This window comes from Vanessa tameamea, chromosome 11 (assembly GCF_037043105.1).
Source record: "Vanessa tameamea isolate UH-Manoa-2023 chromosome 11, ilVanTame1 primary haplotype, whole genome shotgun sequence".
In the NCBI taxonomy this organism is placed as follows: Eukaryota; Metazoa; Arthropoda; class Insecta; order Lepidoptera; family Nymphalidae; genus Vanessa; species Vanessa tameamea.
Genome location: NC_087319.1, coordinates 15,677 through 39,170, shown reverse-complemented (window position 1 = coordinate 39,170; position 23,494 = coordinate 15,677). Strand labels below are relative to the sequence as shown.

Sequence of the window (23,494 nt, the reverse complement as noted above, 5' to 3'; positions counted from 1 at the left end):
TGTCAGTACGTACATCACATTTACAGTTCCCATGTCTAAGCATCAACTTCTCTTACACTACAGAATTAAAAAATATTTTTTTACTTCGTGCAACACAACCAGTTGTTATTGAAACAAAATTGCAAAATGCTCACATTAGCTTATTTAAGAAGTTAAAAAAATAAAATTCAAATTATTCAATTAACATATAAAAACATTAAATAAAATTATTTCACACAAAGATATAATTATACAAAAAGAAAGGTTTCCTGCAATGTTCCACTTATATGTATTATAGCACCATGTTCAATAACATTACAACTCCAAAAAATAATTACAATTCAAAAACTACCAAAGTAAAATTTAAGCTGTAACAAGGTTATTTAATAGAAGTTTTATAAACCTCAGTATCCATTTTAAAACAGTATACAGGGCCAATGTATTGTTATTGCAATCTTTATGGGGGCGAATATGAGAGGAAGTGATTAAACCCAGAAAGAGTCATACATAATTATAACAGTCACGCCTAAAAAGGGCGAATTGACAATTACTACTAATTATAAAATATATTACATTACTACATATGGAATACAAAATTAGAAGTACATAAAATTAGTCGGTGCATAGGTCTCGTCCGGTCGCAGCGGGGAGGTGTCGTGTGCGCGAACATGCGGGCCCTCGCCTCCCTTCCCGCTGCTGCCCTCCGTCGGCCACGTGCTGCTGCCGCCCGACTTGCGCACGACGCGCAGCTCCGTGATCGACATGCCCTTGTCTACCGACTTGCACATGTCGTAGAGCGCGAGCGCCGCCACCGCGCAGCCCGTGAGCGCCTCCATCTCCACGCCCGTGCGCGCCGTCGCGCGCGTCTCGCACCAGATGCGCACCCGTCCGCCGCCGTCGTGCTCGCCGCGCGGCAGCGTCACGCGCACGTGCGCCAGCTCCAGCGGCAGCGGGTGACACAGCGGGATCAGGTCGGCCGTGCGCTTGGCCGCCAGCGCGCCGGCCACCTGCGCCACGGTCAGCGCGTCCCCCTTGGGCAGGCGCGCCGAGCGCAGCAGCCGCAGCAGGCGCGCGCCCACCACCAGGAAGCACTCGGCCTCGGCGGCGCGCGCGGTGACGGGCTTCTCGCCCACGTCGACCATTCGCGCGCGCCCGTGCTCGTCGAGGTGCGTGAGCTCGGAGGCGGGGGGGCGGCGGCGCGCGGGCGGCGGCTCGGGCGCGCTCGTGCAGTAGTTGCGGGCGAGCGCGCGGCGAGGCGCGACTGGGAGGGCCGCTGTGAACGTTGCACCAACTGAGGGGGGACGCGCGGGGGAGCCGCCTTCTAGCCGCCTATCAGAATCATCGGCCTGTTCTTGGAGCGGGCGAGATTCTGCATGCCTACAAAATACGGCCGAGCATAAACGTTCACCGGCTCTGAACCGTCGCGAGTGTGACACTATTCAATGAGATGAATCGCTCCGTGCACGTGTAGTGTGGCCATGAGTGCGCTAGTAAAATCAGGTTTGACAGACATGAGACGACTCGGGGATTTCAGGTAAGGACGCGAGACGTGCTTTTCAAAATGAAATGAATGTGATATATATTAGGCTGGTACAAAAGATTATAATGATTTTTATTCGCTTAGTATTCTATTAACCTATTATTATACTGAGACTAAGAACACTTTATCGCTTGCCTACAGCCGAAGCAATAATAATAATTAATGATTTATTGCAAAAAAAGGAAGAAAATACAGGATTTTTTCTTACTTTGAGTCTGAGTAAAACTAAACGTATTTTTTTGTGGACAGTACGAACATTATGCATGCAATGCAATGATTATGAAGTCCGCTTTATAAATATGAAACTGTATTGTGACAAAAAAACCGTGATTTTGAGAATTAACATTGCTTGGAATTATATTTTTTTAAATTTACAATTAATGTTTGATATGTTGGAATTTGATTTTGTTTCCAATAAATGCCTATTAGGTACCCATTACTCTAATGGTTTTTATTTTAATGCAACTGTCCAAAACTGTTTATTTGGAAAAGCTCGAAGTACCGGAACGTTGCGGGAAGTCGACCCAAGGGTCCTGTCGCCGAAAGCGCCGAACTCGCACTCTAGTGGCACGTCATGTGCAGATACGAACATTAAACGTTTTGACACAAATCACATGGCACATTTACACTTAATTCTCAGATCCCTCCGGTAACCACGGTGGGTGTGTTTGGTGGAGTGTGAGTGTGAGTGCGAGTGCGAGTGCGAGTGCGAGTGCGAGTGCGAGTGCGAGTGCGAGTGCGAGTGCGAGTGCGAGCGGGGCGAGGGCGCGGCACTGACCGGCGTGCTGCGGCAGCTTGCGGCGCAGCGCGGCGCGCACGAGCGCGTGCAGCTCGGCGTCGCTCGCGCCGCCGCGCAGCGCCTCGCGCAGGCTCGTCTCCGCCTCCCCGAACAGGCACACCTACACCCAGCCAAGGAGGACTTTTGTCTTAACTTTAACGCTCAAGTAATATAAGTGTGCTCTGTGAGTTCGTTTCCCGAGGACGACACGTTTTCATCATCGACATACAGATCCTTTAGCTTTTTTTAAATAATACTATTTCGAGGTTCAGTCTCGATACATCTAGAATAGATATTCCGACATTCTTTCAGCGCAGTAGTTACTCATTCTCGGTTCAACCCATGAGATTACCTTGAGGTTGCCATCGGCGGTCAGTCGCAAGCGATTACAGGACGAACAGAATGGTTTCGTCATCGAGGAGATGAATCCTATCCGACCTGCGTAGCCCGGCACGCGCCACATCTGAGAAAAAATTGCACAATTACGGAATTCGATTGCCCCTTCAATCGGCCACACATTCGATATTTTGAGACTCGATCCCGAACCGGAGGTGAATGGAATTATCACCGTTCATTACACGTCAGTCTAAAGGTGTCTGCGGTCTTTGAACTTGAATTTAACCACAATAACACCCTAAGTATTACATTAGAGAGAATTGAGTGCGATCGAACCACGAGTACGGTGCAGTGCGGTCTGATGTGACCGCGCACTATTCCTTAGAGAACACTCACTAACATGCACTTTTTTCTAATAGACGTTTCCAATATTCATAGTTTATTAAAAAATAAACATTTACTAATAAAATACTCTTACCTTTTAATATATATTCGTAGGTTAATTTATAGGTACGTTTGTTCCATATGTTCGTCGTTTAATTTACATGAATTTTTTTTAGTCTTCCTCACGGGTTTCATTTATTTCGCATAATTTACACAAGAAAATCAATAACAAAACAAGTTCCTAATTACTACGACGCGATATGAACTTAAATGATTTATTCAAAAGAAAGAATAATATTTACGATAAGAAAATTGAAACAATTATTAAAATTATCGACCGTCTGTATAGCATCAGGCCTTGGCGGGCACCGTCTGTACAGCGTACACGGCGTTTAAGCAACATGCATACGTTTTTTTTTTGAAAATTTGAATATCCGGTACCTTTGTAATTTTTTTAAATCGCATCAAATTAATTATATTACGTTATCAAAACACTATCGAACTAGCACATATCCTGAAGATTATCATATATTTTTTTGTCTACTGCAATAGATCATATACTTTTATGCATTATAAAACTTGCGTTTAGCTCCTGTGGTCCTCTTAACCGACGTAGGTGTCGATGACGACGCTGCGCGACGTTGCCTTTTTACAGGTAACTAAACTAATTTTACCGAATAGATTATAAATTGATATTTGTTTATTTCACACTTTTGACGATGACTTCAGAATTTCTATTGTTTCATTTAATTCTATGGCTACTCCCTAATTGTTTATAGGCTGGAACAGAGACGCACACACAGTATATACACAAACTCGTACGGAGGCAGCAGTTCCAAAGTCGGCCCTCGGCACTCACCGTGGCCGTGCGGCACGCGGCGTCCGCGGCGCGCGCGAGGCGCGGGTGCGCGCGCCGCGCCGCCGCCAGCGCGTCGCGCTCGCTCACGAGCCGCTCGTCCTGCCAGCGGTTGCCGGAGAACGGCATGAACTCGATGAATCTGCATCGACGAGAGAACGTTGGAGCTTTCTCGACGGGACTCGAGTTGGATTCCTTTTAAGGCAATTCGATATTCGGACGTGACGTACCTGACGTCGATTTCACGCTCCCGAGTCAATTCTACGAAATCCGAGATTTCGTCGTCGTTGAAACCTTGAAAGATATCGATCGTTGAATTATCGAAATAAACTACCGAGCGGACGCTCGTCCCTCTCGATCGATTACCTTTCATGAGAACGGTGTTGACTTTGACGGAGTCGAAGCCGAGCTGCAACGCCAGGTCCATACTCGCCAGCACCCTCGGGAGGCCCTGGCGGTCAAAGGAACGGGCTCATTAGACGTCGGGCGAGCGGCGCGGCGCGGGGGTCGGGCACGCACCGGTCGGCGCGCCATGCTCTCGAAGCGCGCCGGGCGCAACGAGTCCAGCGACAGGTTGAGCGCGCGCAGGCCGGCGCGCTGCAGCGCGGGCAGGCGCCGCGCGAGCGCCAGCCCGTTGCTCGTCATGGCCAGCGTGCGCACGCCCGGCACGCCGCTCAGCTCCTCTGCGCGCGACACACGCACTCTTTATTGGGCCATTCGTAGCCAAGAAAAAAGAATTGGCGACGCATACTGCTGTATTATGTCACACGGTCGATTATTGTCTTCGAAGTAAACAACGAAGCTGCGGGCCGCAGCAGGCCGGGTTTCATTATTTTTATTTTATTCTTTTATTGACTCTAGTACGAATGAACTATGATTAAATCGATATTTCATCTGTAATCAGCTGTAAAGAGAAACATAAGTAATAATAACATAATATGAACCGACAATTGGAACATAATGAATGATTGTTTCGTATCTATTTTTGATACTTAGAGTAAAATCTACAATAAGTTTTTTTTTCTAAACCAAGCATAGAGGTCAATTCGGTCAGAGATAAGAGACGACCCCGACGAGCGCCACATTAATTTGAATGACATCATATTTGTCTTTAATGCAAATACTATCCAAAGATACATTTTGACACAGCACACACAGATACGTACGGACAATGTCGACAAGGTCGGAGCGCACGGAGGGCTCTCCGCCCGTGAGCCGCAGCTTGTTGACGCCGAGCTCGGCGAACACGTGCACCAGGCGGAGCAGCTCGGCGCGAGACAGCAGCGCATCGCGCGCACTGAGCGGCACGCCCTCCGCCGGCATACAGTATTGACCTATATATGCATGGCATTCTTTAATGAGTCTGGAACTATGACTCTCTTTATTTTATCTGTTTATTATTGGTCCTCGTAATAGAAATTTAAAAAACACACAACACAACTTAAAAAGTAGTAAGGTTGCAAATACTAAGTACTAAGCATTACTCTTACATCTCAAGTTACAGCGCTCAGTCAGAGATATTCGGAGATAGTTATGTTGGCGACCATACAAGTCTACAAGCGGAGCCACTTTACTATCACTTGATTGATTGTCCGTTTGGATCTGAAAGGTATAGCAATAATTAAGACGCATTACAACAAGATACTGAATAGTAAACGCTAATTTTCACAAATCATTTTTTAAATAAAAAAAAACATCAAAATATAGTATTTAAATTTCTACTTACATTAGTGTGTGTTAGCCGCTGCCCGTTAAAAAAACTATTTGAAAAAATTCTCCCGTTTATAAAATGTTTTGTTCCGAACATTAACTTCATTTTATTATTGTAACCCATCATGTATTTACTAATAGAGATAATTTAAAAAAGTCACATAAGAATGTTATGCAAGTGCCTGTAGTAAATTAATCAAAAAGTGCAAACAGAAGTACAGAACACTATGTGCGCACTAAATTTGTTAATGATATTAGTTAATAATTTCGTTAATGTAACCAACCATTCTATTTTAATAGATTCTCAAGATCAATGATAACAAATTAAGCACAACGTGGCTATTACAATAATTAAGGAATCTCGAAATTAAATAAAAATATTTCGTCTTGCTATGGCTCAATTACTTCTTTACAATTACTTTCTGCAAGGAGTTATCGGCACTAAAGTTTGTTCATATGCGAATGTCTGATATGTTTACGTACACAATTGTGAATTGACTGAAGTGTCATGAGTCAGATGTCAGGAGTCATTTGTTTTTGTTGTATTTTATGACAATAATTGACAAGTTGCGTCCAAAGTTTTTAAATATTGTCACATGTCCTGTATACTCTATTCCAATGGGAATAGGAAAGAACCAAAACAAACCGTACTTTTCAATATCACGAGTGTTTCGTTGTTAAGTCCGCTTTATGATTTACTACACACAGTTCTTGATTAATATACCTTCACTTTTAATATAACAATATTTCACTTAACTATGTAAATCCACTTAAATTTGACTTTCAAAGTAACGAAAACAGTTTTGCCGACATTCAAAACGCCATTTTTCGATGAACGAACAATTAAAATGGAGGCCTCACTAAGGATGTTCGCTAAACGAATGGAGAATGAATAAATGTATACAGATAAAAAATATATTATTTTAGTTTTAACATGCAGTTCAGATTTTTTTTTAAAATATATATTTATTTAATTGGTATATTATATATGGTAAATAATATGGATTATAATATAATATAGAAATATAGAAAGTTACATATTGTTCGATAAAAATGTTATTATTTTATATAGTAAGGAATAGACAAAAAATTTAAAGGAATTAATTCATTTTACAGAAATAAAAAATCTTAAAATATAGATCAGTTTTATACAAAGCAACATAATACAAAAGTAAGATATTATTCGTAATTATCAAAAGTTTTTTTCTTACGACCTGGCTTTGTTTAAGCGAACTGTAATTGTAACCGATTTAGTATTTACGACCTTTTGCTTTTGCCTACTGATTTTTGATTTGCCATCAACACGGCCTACGCTGATTGAACATTACTTTTTCGGTTTGAAGATTAAGATAAGATGTTATTTTTAATTACATTTTGTTTTTTTTTTTAAAAAAATTAATGCTAAGAAATGTATTTCAAGGTCAAAGTCGTTGTAGATATAAGATAAAGTAAGAGTTTCTTTGGAAGATATATAAAATTTTATTTATTCAAAACCTTAGTATTATAAAATACGTCATATGTCTTGAAAATGCCACTTCATTATTGAAACATACAATGTTTCTTTTTATTAATGATGGAATAAAAATCTATTCATATATATGAAATTGTGAGTGTGTTTCTATGACTTATCACTGAAAATAACTACCTCTTTATAAGTTAGTAAGGCTATTTGCGAAATACCACGATCCAAATCAAAACTAACGACCTTATTTTTATTTAAGCCTAAAAATGCTGCTATCTAAAAATTTTAATATGTACAGTCAGAGTAAGAAAACCTTCGTCAGTTTTCAAATTCATTCCTCAATCAAGTCGTAAACTCTTAATACCTTTTGAATCTAAAGCGCTAAACAGACAACTGAATAGAAAATTAAATCAACATAGTATGATAACTTGGTTCAAAATAGTGTAACATCTTTGGACTACGTCTAGTGTCATATCAAAATAAAAACTTTTTTATGGCCTAGATTTAAATTATTTTGTAAATATGAGATAGTCTGTCAGTGTCATATACTTTCTTGCAATATCTTGCAAACTTAGAATAAAAACGATTGTAATATTATTCCGCCGTTAATTTAAGTGACCGTTAATGTAATGTGACGTGTGATGAGTGGTCCATCGGCACCGGGAAGTGGCGGTGATTCCTTGGCCTGCAAAAGCGGCGGATAAACCCTATCGAAAATGTATGGGGTTTGATGGTGCAGCGGTGATTAAATAATAACGATAGAACCAAAGCAGTCGTAGAACATTGCGAAGTGTCTGGGAGGGCTTCAGAGGAATCGACATATACTCTCGCCTTGTTGGATCACTTTTAATAAAATAAATAAGATTTGTTTAAATGAATAAATTTTACCATAATTACTATTTATTTTTACTATTTTATTTACTACTTCCGTCCTGTGGTTTCACCCGCGTTCCCGAGAGATTTTATGTTTGCCCGGTATAAAAAGTATCCTATATGTTATTCCAGTACATATTCTATCTGTGTCAAATTTTATCCAAAACCGTCAGTAATTTTTACGTGAAAGAGTAACAAAAATCCATCCATACCTCAGAGAAATCTGCCAGATCCATACACAAAAACTTTCGTGTTTATAATATTAGTAGCACATGCACAGCACACGAAAATAGATCTTAAGGTGACGAACCTTTTCTTACTCCGACTGTACCTTTCTTGCAATTTATATAAATTTTATTTAAAAAATTACGTAAAACCAATAAAATATATCGTTCCTTAGCATTCTTTACCCATTCACTCAATAATTTTCCCTCACTAGTGTCACTAAAATGTCATGTCAATTCAAGGTCAAAGTTGTTTATTTATCTTTTCTCCTATTCCCATTGGAATAGAGTTATAGAAATTATATGTAGAGATGGGCGTTTAAACGATAAGCATTTAATAAAATAGTGTTTTTTTTTAAATAAGCACGTTAATTTTTTAAAGCACAAAATTCTAATACGATTAGGTTAAATACTGTAAACTTTAAAGTTACACGATTAATCGATTAAAATACTACGAGTTTAGTTCTAAAGCCAGTATTACAGAATAACTCTCAGTTATTAATCTAGTTTTAAAACTAATTTTAAGTAGATATTGCTTTTATTTTAGAACGACTTTCAAAAACCTACCATGTAAAATATGTCTCGATGTCATATATGATGCTTATAATATTCGACTTATATAATTTATCGCATCTAGAATATCTGGAAGTATTTGTACGTTTTATTCTCAATAATATTATATGTATATTATTATAATCATTCAAACTCATGTTTTTAAAATAAAATAGCCAAATTTTACTAAATTAATTGTTGAATTAAAATTTATAAATATGAATGGTTTTTTGTGTTGAACTGGGCTGTTCAACTATTTTTGATCTATTTCGAATGAGTGTCTTGTTTTTGGCACATTTAAGCGACGAAAACCTTGAATGCTGCAAAATTTGTAACAGTGTGTAACTTTAAAGTGGGAAAGTATCCCACCTTTATTTAGCGCATTTCGATGGACAATTTTCAAACACCTCTTCTTACCCTAAACTATATAGTCCATAGACTAGAATAGCAAATTGACAAAAAGAGCATTCATAACTATTAACTACATTTTACTTGACACTGTCACGTCTTGACAGTAGCAATTTGGAAATGCAAATGCAATTACCATTTACTTCAAATGTTATTGGGAATGGGACTTACGAAAACAAATACAAGAGTACACTAAAGAATGTTATTGTGATCATTTCTTAATTATTTGTTGAAAAATAATCATAATAAATAAACGCAAATGGCTCTTTTCCCAGCTTATACATCTCAAGAAGTGGAAAATATAAATATTGAAGACGCAGGTTAACTTTTAATTGTTCTATAGTTTTAGTTGTGTAAGTGTTATTTTATTTATTTATTGTTTATATTTTTAGAACAATTAGCGACAATAGATTATCAAGCAGAATCTACAGAATCGCAGTTGTTAGCCAGTGATTCAGAAGATGATAAAGCAAGAGAAAATCTATCGAATGCTTCCAAAATTACTCATCAAGTTCAAAGCGACGAAGAGTTCTACATCGATCGTAAGCTAGACCGCGGGAATCTACGGGTTTCTACTCTTTACTATCCTGGGAGACCTCAGTAAGTTTCTTTCTATTTTTAAAATATTATGATATTACTTATAGACCCTGCAGTGGGTATATAAACAAGGTATCCATAATAATCTTTGTGGAAGTTTACTGCAGGGCATTATAGGATTAGGTGTGCACAACCCTATTTCACATAAACCAAGAAATATCAGCTGTTATGTAAATGCCTGAACTGCTTGAAAACTGTTTTTGTTCAGTCTTAAGTGGAATTATCTTGCCTGCTTAATATTTATTTCTGTTTAGTTATACAAAATGCCTTGAAAAACAGAAAAATGACTGTTTTACATTTTAATTTACAAGTAGGTATTAAAACAATGTTTCATTTTTGCACTGACACATCATTGGAATACTGTTCTCAAATAATGTTTAGACCACTGAAGGTACAAAATCTATATAAATAAGTGAGACATTTTTTGTTGTGTTCTCAATGATAAAAGCACTCAACCGATAATACTGTACCAGAAGATGTTTCATATTCCACAGAATGTTTTAGCCGAAGATACATGACAAAATGTTATTCTGGTGTTCCATAAACCTGTTTGTTCTAATAAATGTATAGTAGCAATGTGCTATAGTTGGCTTGTCTCATGTGTGTGATACGTTGGTATGATCTTTAAGATCTCTTTTTTGCTAGTCCATGGTATCCTTTAATCTTCGAAGTTAAGTAGAGTTATAATCAATAAGTGTTAGTAGTAAAATGTCCAGATACCCTAAACATCTATATAACTTTATTATCTATATGATGGGCTAGTGCTAGTTGCAGAATACAAATAAGAGTTTTTATTACAGATACGAATGCGTCAGGCCGCGGTCTGTGGGCGCGGCGCGCGAACGCAAGAGACGCTACTACTCACGCCGCGCGACGGACGCGCCAGACGCGCCCGCCGTCGCCGAGCGCGTGTCCGCCTACCGCCTGCTCGTGGCGCGGGACCCGCAGGACGTCTTACTCTGGGAACGCTTTATCGATTTTCAGGTGCCTTAGCCGTTTCATTTCATTTCTTATACGTATGTTTACCCATGGATATTTTCAATCGGCCCCGCGAGCCTTAGTCACTTTGGAGTTACCGAAGATGGTACATAAAATTAAAAAATATTAAAAATGCCGAATTATCTTGATGTTTGAACTCTTTCCCGTCGCGGTGGATCGCCGTCCCATCGAATTATGAGAGCGCACCTTTGTTTGTGACTGTTTGATCAAACACAGATGCACTATAATATATCCTGCGTAATTTGCTGGTCTCCCTTAAGATGGGCCGTCGGGGCTACAATACATATTGGAACAGGAAGCGTGCGGCGGCGCCGACGCGGCGCTGGAGACGGCGAGCGAGGCGGCGGAGCGCGCGCCGCGCTCGGGCCGCCTGCGCGCGCGCCGCCTGTGCGCGCTGCGGGCCGCGCTGTCGCCGCACGCGTACCTCGAGCGCCTGCGCGACATGCTGGCCGCGGGTGAGCCTGGAGCTCTCTCTATTATACCCGTTGAAATGTCAGACTTAGATTACCAACTGATATTATTTGACTTTGTATATGTCAATTTGTCGTTTTTCTAAGTAATTACGTTTGAATATAATTAATGCGAATCCATAGTAGTTTTTGTAAAGCGATCAAAATAATTCCAATGTCATGCTACGCCAACATGCTTGATGCTAGTTATCGGATATTATTTCAGATCTCAGTGTTAAGTGTTATCTGTAACGGAACCTGTTTATATAGTCGAAGAAGGAGTTCGGATAGTCGAGCTAGATTTACATATTCCGTGCGATTAGTTAATAGTCTCTGTGATTAGATATATTATTATAGATTTAGTTCTAGTTGCGGTGACAACTTGGCCGACACTCAAAACGGAATTTTTTTAATAAAATAGAAAGAAACATTGATATTTTTAAAATTCAAAGCTCGGTACTCCACAGAAAAGTCGGTGGACGTGCGGATGGAGCTATGGGAGCGCCTGCTGAGCGCGCTGGCGGCCGCGCCCGGCGGCGACCCCGCGCAGCTCACAGCCGCCGCCTGCGCCGCGCTCGCCGACACCCGCGCGCTGCCGCAGGCCTACCCGCGCATCTTCTACTGCATCGGTGAGACGACACGGCGATCACTACCTGGGATCATACGAGCGGCGGATATACCACACGATCGCTTCCGTGCCGTAGGGTCCTATCTGCGCGCCGCCGGGCTCTGGGAGAGGCTCGTCATGTCCGTCGAGCTCGTGGTCGCCATGAACTACGCGTCCGCGGCCTTTCCCCCGCCCGACGACCCGGATCTCCGCGAGCGCTCCGAGCGGCGACTGCGCGATCTCGAGGACAAAGTGAGACCCGCCTCCCGACTGCCCCCTCCCCGCAGCAGGCAGTGGTGTCGGAGACGTTCACGCGCTCGCGCCGCCCGCAGGTCGCGGCCAGCGGGCTGCCGCTGAGCACGAGGTGGGTGCGCGTGGAGCGCGCGCGCGCCGCCGCGCACTGGCGCCCCGCGCCGCCCGCCGCGCGCTCGCCCGACCCGCAGCGCACGCCGCTGCCGCACGACGTGGCCGACCTGCTGCTGCCCGTCGCCGCCGACGACGAGCTGTTGCAGCTCTCCGTGCGCCTGCTGCTGCTCGCTAAGGTACGTCCCGGAGCATCGGCCTCGTTTCGACTCCGCGGGCGCTTGCGATCTGACGCGGGCGCGACGTCCGCAGGTGCCGCTGTTGCCGGGCACGCAGTGGGCGGCGCGCTGGGCGGGCGACGCGGCGGCGGACGGCGGCGAGGCGCTGCTGCCGCTGCTGCGCGAGGCGCACTCGCTTCCCGCCGCGCACCCCGCGCGCGTCCCGCCCGAGCTCGCTCGTCGTCTGCTGGCGCTTCTGCTGGACCCGCCGCACTACTTCTCGGACGACACGGGTCAGTCACTCGAGAGATCCTCTCTGTATATCGAAATGCATGTCTTTTTGTTTCTTGAACTTATTTCTTCTGAACCACGTGTACACTCACAATCCAGAAAACACTTCCGTAGATCCGGGTGATACTTATTACTCCGACGTGGTAGTTGCAATAAAACACAAATTCTCAACTTGGGGCGAAGTGCGAACCAAACGCTCGGGTGATTCAGAAACCATCATGAAGTTCCTTTTTACGGTTTAACATCACGCCAATGATTTTAACTTTTATTTAGAATTATTTGTCACCATTCTAAATGTTGCATAGTAGAGAAGACAATGTTTCGTAATCAAGTTCTGAACGAAGCGTCTTTCGGGCGCTTCCATGACTTACGCCGACTGCAAACTGGTCTCGAGAGATTCATCTTCGTCATCATCAGACATACTATTTTTAGGAACCAGAAGCAGAAATTAGCCTAACGCTAACGTGATAAAGAAATACGACCGATGTGTACGCGACGGAGGCCCGGATCGAAGTGGCCGCCCGGCGGTCCTGCTGCTCTTTTTATGAGCAGGTGTGAGGGCAGTCGTGTCGTCGTTGGGATAATTGCTGATACTATATTTATTATTTTATCCTTTATCTAATAAACGAGGTCCACCTCGTCGACACGTAGACACTACAGAATGGCGGAAACATCAAATCGTAGTCGGCCTACCGCAGGTTACCTGAGCTGGGTGAACGCCCTGTGGGAGACGTGTTGCGCGCGGGCGCGCGGCTGGGCCCGGGCGGCGCTCGTGTGCTGGCGCCTGCGCTGGCTGCACGCGCTGCTGCTGGCGGCGGGCGGCGAGGCCGAGGCGCGCGCGGAGGCGGCGCGGATCCGCAGCGAGGCGCGCGCGCTGCTGCGCCGCCTCGACTGCGCCTCGCCGCTGCCCTTCGCCGAGTTCGCGCGCGTCGAGCTGCTGGCGGCGGGGCGCGAGGCCGCGCTGCGCGTGGCGGGCCGCGCCCTGCGCGCCGCGCTGCTCGACGCCGCCTGCCCGCCGCACCACGCGCTCTACGTCGCCAGGTCGCCGCTCGACGTCGTGGGGCTCGTAGTCGGGTCGATGATTCACTATTAGAATTTATGACTCGACGAGGACATATGGCGTTACAGAGCCGTGTGCGAGGTCAGTGCGACGAGCGACGGAGGGCAGCCGAGTGAGGAGGGAGCGTGTGCGCTCGTCTGTGCCGTCCTCGGTCGTGCGCCTCCGTCCCGGCTCGTGGCACCGTCGCCGGAAGACCTCGACGCCGCGCTGCAGACGGTGAGTCGATCGTCGGTGTCGTGATGCCACCTCGCTTCGGATCGAATCGGTTTGAATTAACCGACCGCTCATGTCGAGCAGTGCGAGAGGCAGTGCGCGTCGGTGGAGAGCGAGGCGGCGGCGGGCGAGGGTGCGGAGGGCTCGGAGGGCGCGGGCGCGGCGCTGCTGCCGGGCGCGGGCGAGTGGGCGCGCGCGCGGGCGCTGCTGGCGCCGCCGCCGCGCCGCGCCGAGCTGCTGCGGGCCGTGCGCGACGCCGCGCTGCGAGCGGTGAGTCCGGCGCTGCTGTGCTGCGGGCGCCTCCCGCCCGCCTCGCTCACCGAGTGCTCGTTGCAGGCGGCGCAGGGGCGCGGGGACGCCAGCCGCTACTGCGAGGAGAGCGCGTGCGCGCTGACGGCGGCGGCGGCGGCCGAGGGTCGCGCGGCGCTCACTGCGCGTCTTCTGTCTCCGCTGTTCCCCGACAACGCTTATCTCGCTCTCGGTATTTTTGTTTCACGATAAAACTATAAAATATATTGAAACCCTTTAGTATCACTCACAAACTCAAATTCCTTTATTCAACATAGAAGCATTACACTTTCTTATTGATGGTCACATTAAACACTACCACCGGTTCGGAAAAATCTGACAAGTGAACAGTAACGTGAGTTTATTTGTTTGACAAATTAAAGTGTACGTGAACAATAAAGCAAAATATGCACGCGCCGTTATGCCAGAAGACTTGTTTAGACTCCCACTCTTACCCAAATGTATGTACTCACTCAAGCATAACAGCAACATAAATTTCCCTAATATTAACAAATAAGAACATACAAATATAGTGGCGACGGTAAAAACTATATTATACCCTCCAAATAATAACCATGTTTACAGCCAGCGCGGGTGCGCCGCTCTGGGCGCGTGGCGAGCAGTCCCACGAGGAGCGTCTGCGCGCGCTGGCGCCGCGGAGCGACGTGGGCGCCGTGGCGTCGCTGCTGCCCGCGCTGCTGGCCGCGCTGCGAGCCGACTTCGCGCCGCTCGGTGAGTACCGGCCGCGACGGCGACACGGGTCCCGAGGCGCTCGCTAACCACCCGTCGGCACAGAGGCGCAGCGGGCGGCGCGCGCGACGCGGCGGGCCACGCGCGGCGCGGGCGGCGCGGGCGGCGCGCTGGCGTGGAGCGCGCGCGTGGAGTGCGAGGCGCGCGCGCCGGCGCCGCGCCTGCCGGCCGCGCTGTACGCCGCGCTGGACGCCGCACCGGCGCACAAGGTAAACGTTTCGACGTTCACTACGCGACGCGAGCTCGTCGTCTCGGCGGACGGGCCCGTTGCGCGCTCCCACCGGTGTCGAGCGAGTGCCTGACGTGCGCCCTTCCCGTCGACAGTGGCTGCACGTGCGCGGCGCGGCGTGGTGCGGCGACGCGGCGGGCGCGCTGGCGGACGCGCTGCTGGAGCGCGCGCTGCGCCTGCACGCGCTGCCCGACGAGCTGCGCGCGCTCGACGACGCCAATATATGAACTGTCACCTCCTCGCTCTGCCTTTCATTTCGTACCTCCGACCCCGCCTTATTCAGTTTCCACTGAATATTGTTATTTTCTCCTTACCTGTTAAAGTCTATTAAAGAGCGGTCAAACGGGTTTCGACCCAGAGCACGACGAGGGTCATGTTTGCCGCGGGGCTACTCCTCGTTACGTTCTCACGTCTATCCAACCCGAAGTGAATTTCAGAATATACAGAAAGAAAACAGGTTATCGAATTTAACGCAGACGATATACAGAGTGACGCCGACGTTATTGCATTAAATGAAACGACGATTAATAACCGTTAATTGAAAGCTAATAAAATAATTGTATTAATAAATAGACGAATAATAAAAAAGTTAAATTTTTACCCGCTCCCCGCGCAGTCCCCTTTGACTTCAGCCGGCATTACTTTAGGTTAATAATTTTGTGAATGTATAGTACGAACGGCAACGTTTGACCTATTTTGGTGGTAAGTTATTGACCCGCTAGTATCTATGTAACAATATCTCAGATAATGTTATAGGATAGAATTATTGAAATGAAAAAGAAATATATCCTGGGGCTAAGTAAATAAATGAATGTATTTGATTGGTTTTTTTGTTTGGTCGTAAAACTCCAATATCATAGGGGTATCACGTAATGCGTTGACGTCACAGCCACATTGAATAAACTTTAATTCCGATGTTGTACTATTAATGGCGATGTGACAGAACCGATAGAAGTGTTTAAATTACTTGAAGAAATATTAATTACTGTAGTGGCGATATCGATGGGTTGGTAAATAGGCTAGTAGTCGCGGATAAGAAAAGACTACTCTGTGGTGCGGCTCCCTGGGATAAATATTTGAATATTTTTGTTGCTTCTCAGTACCCAAATACTGTCTAATGTACGCTACATTACGCTACGCTACATACGTAAAGAAAAACTAACCAATCTAAAATTAATTCAAATAGCTATATACTCACAACATGATCAGTACAATTACTCAAAATAAATAAAAACAAGAAGTAATCTCCGGACACAGCAATCAAGTTGCAACAAATCAAAACAGACACTAGTCAGTCAGTCGACTTTGCTAGTTTTTACCAGCAAACATTTTGGAAGGAGTACGATTTTCGGTGTTACAATCTTTAGCTTCAATTTATCCTAAGTCATCTACTTGAGTAAGTTTGACAACTAAAATTAAGAAGTTTTATTTTTAAATAGCATTTTAGAACTTTGTATGATTTTATTAATAAAGTACTTGTATCCTACATATATCCTATTTGTATCAATTTAATTGTAATTTATTGAAATACTCTGTAATTAAAATTTACTGTTTTCTGATTTTACTCTGTGATATTTTAACTTTCTAGGTCAGGTTAGATTTTTGATCCTTCGAGTTCCTTCTTGCTTGGCTTGAACTTTAAAATAATATTTAGCATTTAATAATAATAATAATAATACACACACTGAGTACAAGGTTATTGTGGTTATTTTATTAAAAGTGAATTAATTTAACGTGGAGGCGCGTCTTCGCGAGTGAATAGATCAGCATACTATATTGATTCGGTTCTTTCTTTCTCGGACACTATTATAAATGTTTCCATAACTTACCAACCAAATAAAGGCCAAATTAAACGTAATGGTTGATGAAGTTGTAGTAAAAAGGCTCCAGCTTTATTTTAGTTCCTAAGTCGTTTATTACAATATGAAAAGTTTACCTTAAACTTTTCATACGTACATAGTTACATACCCTTTCATCCCCAATGCGGCTTCCGCGACGATGGTATTTTTGAAACAAGCGAGCTTAGTGAATATTGGAACAATAACAATTAGCTCACATACATTGCCATTGAAAGCGTTACACTTGGCTAACCAGACTGGCCTGTATTTAATTTTATGTAAATAAATCATCATGATTGGTCGTAATTTGCCTCGTGTGAATGCAGCGTATTATGCAGAAATAAATTACGTTCACATAAAGAAAAAATAATGACAGATAAATGTCATACGATCAAAATAGAGTATAGGCTGCCGCTCACGAAATCGATCAGCACGTCGCTATCACACAACGGCGAACGAATGTATTGATTGTGAGTGAGAATAGAGGGTTTATTATGTGTACACGCAGATTGCTGTTTGCGGCCGCGTTGCTGGCGGTGCTTCTGACTGCTGCACAAGACCTCGACGTCGATGACGACGACGAAAGTGATTCTGCTAGTTTTATGGTACTTGACGCACTTCTCTCTGCTGTCATTCTCATTTGTCTAAATTACTCCTCTGTTTTATTAAAAAAAATTAAAACCACATCACATTGTAACTAGACGCTTATTACAGACGTTTCCCAAAAATGAGTTTTTTCCTACTAATATTATACGGTGACATGCAATGATATTCATAGTTTTGCTATACACTGGAACGTTTATACGACAGAGCTTACACAATGTTGTGTAGATAATATTGGAGCATCCGAACGGATGGCAATGCGCCGCATCGCTCGTTTCGACCCGAACGGGCGTGACGACAGCGCGTTGTGCGCGAGGCAGGGGCGAAGGGGCGGCGCCGCGCGAGCTGTGGGCGCTGGCCGCGGCGCTTCTGAGCGCGCGACCGCCGGCGCCGCTCGCGCCGTCGGCGCGCCGCGTCACGCGGGTGGCGTTTGCCGGAAACGGCCTAGACCTGGCAGATCCGGCGCTTGACATTGCCGTCATTGAATTGGAGGCGCCCTTCGGAAAGGAGGCACAGGCGCAGCCTATATTGATGTCGACAACTCGCAATGGGGGCGAAAGCGCCACCATGTGCTACGCCATACGAGCGCTCTCTGCGATCTCTCCTCCATCAGCGACGACTGGGGGAGGGACTAAACGAGCGCGTTTTCGTGTAGTCAACGTAGCGCTCGCATCGGCCACACATTGTGCGGGGCTGGTACGTCATTGGAGCGCTTCGCATTCTCGCTTGTTGTGTTTCACCGGAGATGATCTCTGCGAGGTACATCAGTATATACTTATTCGATGTTAACATGATGACATTATTTCACGTTACTTATGAACTGTTAACAGCGCGATATGGGCGGTGGCGTGGTGTGTGACGGAAAACTCTGCGGCGTGTTGAGTTTGATGGCGAACGACGACGGTGTGGCGCATTGTGAGAAAACGTACGCAGCACAGAATATTGCTCGTTGGCGCTCTTTTCTTCATTGTGCTCACACACTTGGCATCTGTGGACGGTACAAGAAATTAATATATATATAAATAAGATTACAGTGACTAAGCGGACACAGTTTTTTTTTAGCAGCAGCAGCGATTGGGTCTTATTGACACTATTCCGCTGCCACTCTGATTCGTGTCGAAGACGTTCATCGTTGGTATTTCAGTTGATAAGAATCTCACATTTCGCCTCCGCCCACAAAAGCCCGGGGTACCTTTATGAAAGTTACCACTGCGTGAAACAAGTGATTACGTTTGTAGTTTGTAGATTCCCAGTTTCTGCATTAAAATCCCGGGTCTCGCCGCTATACTATAATCGGAAAGCTTGCAGACATATTTTTCGCAACCATATCTCCCTACAGTTGGCTACTGGCTAGAGTTCATTAGGAGAGGCCTTCGTGGTCGAAACTTTCTCACCATCACCAATATAATCGTAATTTTGTATTTTTTTTCTATTATTCAACAATCATGGATATTCTTCTAAAGAAAAAAATTGGTATATATCGACAATAACGTGCACATTTTATGTATGACAAGTAACATAAATCAATACCAACGTTCATACTTATACGTACGAAGATCAATGTATTTACAGAAGGACGTGCTCGGAAGAATGTACGGAGCACCTCTTAGACGAAACGGTTGACACGAAGAATTTGGTGTCCATAGATATGGCACTCTTTTCCGAACTTTCTTCGCGTAAGGAATAACGAAAATTTAATTAATTATTATGTCCTACAGATACAAATCGTGGTGATTAAAATTTACAATATGTCCGATCACCACCGCCCATAAACGTTGGCGCTGTAAGAAATATAAACCGATACTTACATCGCCAATGCGCCACCAATCTTGGAAATTAAGATGCGGTGTCCCTAATGCTGTAGTTACACTTTTAAACTGGCTCACTCACCCTTCAAACCGGAACACAACACATAGAAAACAGTACGGTATTATATCTGATGAGTGGATAGTACCTACCTAGCCGGACTTGCACAAAGCCCTACCTCCAAGCGAATTTTGGCAATACAACACTTTGTAGCGATATAATAATAGAGCATACAATTGATATAGATGCCTTCTCCGGTACGAGTACGATGTACGAGTCCAACGTAGGTCCTAGCATGTATTTAATGAGATGTCTTTTCAGCTATAACCTTACCGCGAGTTTCGCGCACTGTTGAATCTTCCGTAGCCACCGACCTCCCATTCGAGGTTGCTCATGAGCCCGTCTCGCAGTCGATAGAATTTGAACCGAACCGTGCCGATTTTAAGGTAATCTTTCTTAAATGTTTTAACACGAAGTATTTCTCATTATTCGTTGATATAAGTTAGAGTTCGTATGCATTATATTCATCCTCAATTGAAACCATTCTCAAGTTTGACTCGTGAATATTATGCATACGCACCCGTAGGCGGCTCCGTCCCGAACTTCACGTCCAGGCTTGAAGGCAGGCGAGTACGGCGACAACGCGGCGGAGTACGGCGCGGACGAGGCGCCGCCCGCTCGCTCCAGCCCGGCCGGCGCCGGCGCGCCCTCGCGCACGCCCGCCGGGTCGCCTGCGCCCTCCGCGCCCTCCGCGCTCTCCACGACCTCCACGCCCCCGGCGCCCTTCGCGCCTGCTTTGCGTCTTCCAGCCATATCAGAATCTACCGCCTCGGGTTCCAGTCATTTTAATGCCGTCTCTATGTTTCAGTTGTTTATTTACTCTATATTTTTTTTGTGATTCAAAATTAAATACTACTTTTATAATAAGTCAGCTTGTCTTATTTTCTAAAAAAGTTAAAATTGTGTCAGTGTCATTAAAACTTATACCTACATTACAATTGAAAATATTTCAGAAATTAAACTACAAATTAAATGTTGGATTTTTCCACCAATGACGAAGCTTCAATTTATTTCTTTATTTTATTTATTTATAGATTTTCGAAACACCATCGGCATATTCACAAAATATTATTAAGGAAGAGTAGGAAACAAATTCTTGTACAGTGTGACACACCACTACAGGCGTTTACATTATACATACATGAAATAACAAAAACTAAACACTACACTCCTACATTATATATCTTTACAATATAATTACAGAATAAAAATTACTACAAATTGAAGAGAAATAATCCATGAAATAAAAACAAAAATTGAACTTGACACTAATTACGCCAAGAGGTTAACATTTTCTTAAAACTCTTGCTATTATCTATACTAATGTAAAGAGGAAAACTTTGTTTGTTTGGTTGTAATGAATAGGCTCAAAAACTACTGGACCGATGTAAAAAAATCTTTCAGCATTCGAAAGCTACATTATCCACGAGTAACATAGGCTAAATTTTATATTGGAAAAAATAGGGTTCCGTAAGATATTTGGGTTTTTCGGATTTAAGGTATAAAAAATCAACCAAAAAAGTTACTTATTTTGCGTACGCTGCCTAAACTATAAAAGATAGAACCATAAAATGTTCAAATTAATTGTAGATCTTATAAAAAATATAAATATCTACAAAAAAGTCCGCGACACACTATACCTATCTATGTCGAGGCACAACAACCATTTTTTTATTTAAAAATCTTGAATTTTTTTTTACTACATTTAAACGGATTTATTTTACTCATGCTATTCTCTAATCTTTATCAAAATAATTTCTCCCAGAAATTAAACAGTCAACGAAATAAACAATTTAATTATGCAGAAAGTACCGGGTGAAGTTAAGTGCTATAAATCCGTAAACATCGAGGACGCAGTGTTTTTTAAAAACCCCCAGGATTTTTTAAATTCTCTAAACCCCGCTAGGCTACCACCTCATGAACTGTCGTTAAAAGTCGACGTTAAAAGTCGATACTTACACGAGACTTCTTACGAAGGAGCTAAAAGATAATTTAATAGTAGCGAAGATTATTATTACTGGCGCTGCAGATGGTGAATTAGCTCATATACCAAGAATACCCATGATTCCTACTGATTTGCCTATACCCTTCAAAAGGCTCCAGTAAAAATTTCTTTCGCACTAACGATTAAAAAATCCCAGGGCCAAACATTAAAATTAGTAGGAATTGATTTACGAAAAGAATGTTTTACGACCCGACCGACCATCAGTATATTTTGTTACCTGAAAATAATTTAACGTCAAATGTTGTTTATAGAGAAGCTCTACAATAATCGCTTTAGTTGTCTATCGGATAATAAAAAACTAGATCATAGAAACTTATTTACATTAGTAGGAAATCTAGGAATAGCGAAGGTATTTTTAATTGATGAAATGACTAAAATGAAATTTTAGCGCTGCATTAGGGGACATTATTTGTTAGTAATTTATTGCCTCCTAAAGTAGATGATATTAAGTGGTAAATATTGAGATAGGTATTTTATCAATAGATAGATAGAATGATGGAATAAAATTGTAAGGTTTCGATTATTGGACGAGATTGAGCTTAGCTTTCTCTGGTGAAACGTTTGACGGGCAGCGTCGTTACAGGGCTGGTGATGCTAACTGCTAAGGCAATCAATGGCAGCCGTTAAGGCGGCGTATGTCACGCGAACGGATCGCCGATGTCTATAATTGGAATCCGAGTTAATCATTCAATTTAACAATTGTAAATAATTGTACGAACGCGTGTAAATCATTATAAACTTATAATCTAATGATACCAACTTTTATTTCCAGAATTGATTACAACATTCCCGCGCCATGATTGATACAAATCGTATATTAAGTGACAAAGATGATAACGGCACTCTTGCCAAAAGCCGAGTGACTTCTAGTACGAGTTTGACGGATAACTAAGGGTTAACTATAAAGTAAAGTATGTTACTTTCACTTTTTTCACTTCGAAACATATTCTATCAGCCCCGAGCGAAAACGCAGATGAACAAAACTCGGTACCACGAGTTTTTATAAAGCAAGTCGATGAAGCAATATCGACTTTGAAGTTCAAGCAACCCACGGTTTTCGAAATTTTACTAGTATGAGTTTGGAGTTACGTATAGTTTGACTGATTTATAGTAGTTATGGTAACCTTCAATTACAATAAAATATGAGGACAATGAAATTTAATTCTGCTGTGAAATTTACCTTGAATTAGCCGTAAATTATTATTTTTTTTTTTTCATGAGGCCTTTGTACTGCAATTTACATCTATTTATTTTTTCATTAATTCAAACAATAAATATCTATATACAAATACTCTTAATTACCGAGGTTTGTGTTGAACATTAATAATTAATCAACCTTAAAAAACACTATCGATACTTAATATATAGTGTTGGAATAAACATCTTAGCCGAGCGCCGTCTGCGTCACGTCACACAAATACCGTTTAAAAAAAAAAAAAAGGCGGGAGTTTTTGGCAGCTGACAGCCTGACACATTGGATCGCGATTATCATTTTTGACTGTGTAGTGTGATTATTGATGGTTATTTGTGTTCTAGATTAAATGGTTTTCTTTCTTTTGTGGTAGATTGATTGTTGTTGTAAGTTAAAGGTCATTGTTGCAGAGGTTAGTCTTTTTTCATTTTTTTTTCTTTTAGTAATTCCTACTTCTAGTTCTAAAAATATATACAATGTTGGTGTTATTTATACTTTTTTAATTACTGGGTATACTAAAACAGTCAATTCAAACTATTAACTCTTTAATGTGTAAAGTAATGAAAAACTTAATGTATGTGATACTTAATATAACAATGTATTATATATAAAAACACAAGTTATGAAAGTAATTATTATTTGTTTAAAATATGGTAGGTAGGTAGGTAGGTAGGTAGGTAGGTAGGTAGGTAGGTAGGTAGGTAGGTAGGTAGGTAGGTAGGTAGGTAGGTAGGTAGGTAGGTAGGTAGGTAGGTAGGTAGGTAGGTAGGTAGGTAGGTAGGTAGGTAGGTAGGTAGGTAGGTAGGTAGGTAGGTAGGTAGGTAGGTAGGTAGGTAGGTAGGTAGGTAGGTAGGTAGGTAGGTAGGTAGGTAGGTAGGTAGGTA

At 43.2% G+C, this 23,494-nt stretch overlaps 3 protein-coding genes across 3 annotated transcripts; 2 read left to right on the top strand and 1 right to left on the bottom strand.

Moving 5' to 3' along the window:
- Mocs1 (Molybdenum cofactor synthesis 1) lies at positions 1–6,099 on the bottom strand. The gene is made up of 10 exons (XM_026640464.2): positions 5,600–6,099; positions 5,364–5,475; positions 5,040–5,207; positions 4,393–4,556; positions 4,240–4,324; positions 4,104–4,167; positions 3,877–4,015; positions 2,650–2,760; positions 2,298–2,418; positions 1–1,252 (listed from the first exon to the last, which is right to left on the bottom strand). Exons 1-10 carry the CDS (start codon positions 5,708–5,710, stop codon positions 576–578), a joined length of 1,752 nt encoding a protein of 583 aa, XP_026496249.2. The 5' UTR covers positions 5,711–6,099; the 3' UTR covers positions 1–575.
- Positions 6,100–9,205: 3,106 nt separating this feature from the next.
- On the top strand, positions 9,206–15,371 carry LOC113400955 (uncharacterized). Its single transcript, XM_064216260.1, has 15 exons — positions 9,206–9,422; positions 9,495–9,702; positions 10,500–10,683; positions 10,994–11,153; positions 11,615–11,776; positions 11,852–12,006; positions 12,087–12,296; positions 12,370–12,568; positions 13,265–13,607; positions 13,695–13,842; positions 13,924–14,109; positions 14,176–14,320; positions 14,713–14,859; positions 14,923–15,086; positions 15,202–15,371. The coding sequence occupies exons 1-15, from the start codon at positions 9,362–9,364 to the stop codon at positions 15,331–15,333; spliced, it is 2,604 nt and encodes an 867-aa protein (XP_064072330.1). The 5' UTR covers positions 9,206–9,361; the 3' UTR covers positions 15,334–15,371.
- Positions 15,372–17,438: 2,067 nt separating this feature from the next.
- LOC113403102 (uncharacterized) lies at positions 17,439–20,251 on the top strand. Its single transcript, XM_026643537.2, has 6 exons — positions 17,439–17,549; positions 17,776–18,306; positions 18,378–18,544; positions 19,120–19,223; positions 19,675–19,799; positions 19,940–20,251. Exons 1-6 carry the CDS (start codon positions 17,439–17,441, stop codon positions 20,249–20,251), a joined length of 1,350 nt encoding a protein of 449 aa, XP_026499322.2.
- The last annotated feature ends 3,243 nt before the right edge of the window (positions 20,252–23,494 follow it).

Excerpts from the sequence above, each read along its gene's own strand:
- Mocs1 (XM_026640464.2), bottom strand. The coding sequence starts at position 5,710 with ATGATGGGTTACAATAATAAAATGAAGTTAATGTTCGGAACAAAACAT. Across the intron at positions 4,168-4,239 it reads CAACACCGTTCTCATGAAAG|GTTTCAACGACGACGAAATC; the intron begins GTAATCGATCGA and ends ATATCTTTCAAG. Across the intron at positions 4,016-4,103 it reads GAGCGTGAAATCGACGTCAG|ATTCATCGAGTTCATGCCGT; the intron begins GTACGTCACGTC and ends TCGTCGATGCAG.
- LOC113400955 (XM_064216260.1), top strand. The coding sequence starts at position 9,362 with ATGGCTCTTTTCCCAGCTTATACATCTCAAGAAGTGGAAAATATAAAT. Across the intron at positions 12,297-12,369 it reads GCCTGCTGCTGCTCGCTAAG|GTGCCGCTGTTGCCGGGCAC; the intron begins GTACGTCCCGGA and ends CGACGTCCGCAG. Across the intron at positions 14,321-14,712 it reads CAACGCTTATCTCGCTCTCG|CCAGCGCGGGTGCGCCGCTC; the intron begins GTATTTTTGTTT and ends CCATGTTTACAG.
- LOC113403102 (XM_026643537.2), top strand. The coding sequence starts at position 17,439 with ATGTGTACACGCAGATTGCTGTTTGCGGCCGCGTTGCTGGCGGTGCTT. Across the intron at positions 18,545-19,119 it reads ACACTTGGCATCTGTGGACG|AAGGACGTGCTCGGAAGAAT; the intron begins GTACAAGAAATT and ends ATGTATTTACAG. Across the intron at positions 19,800-19,939 it reads CGAACCGTGCCGATTTTAAG|GCGGCTCCGTCCCGAACTTC; the intron begins GTAATCTTTCTT and ends ACGCACCCGTAG.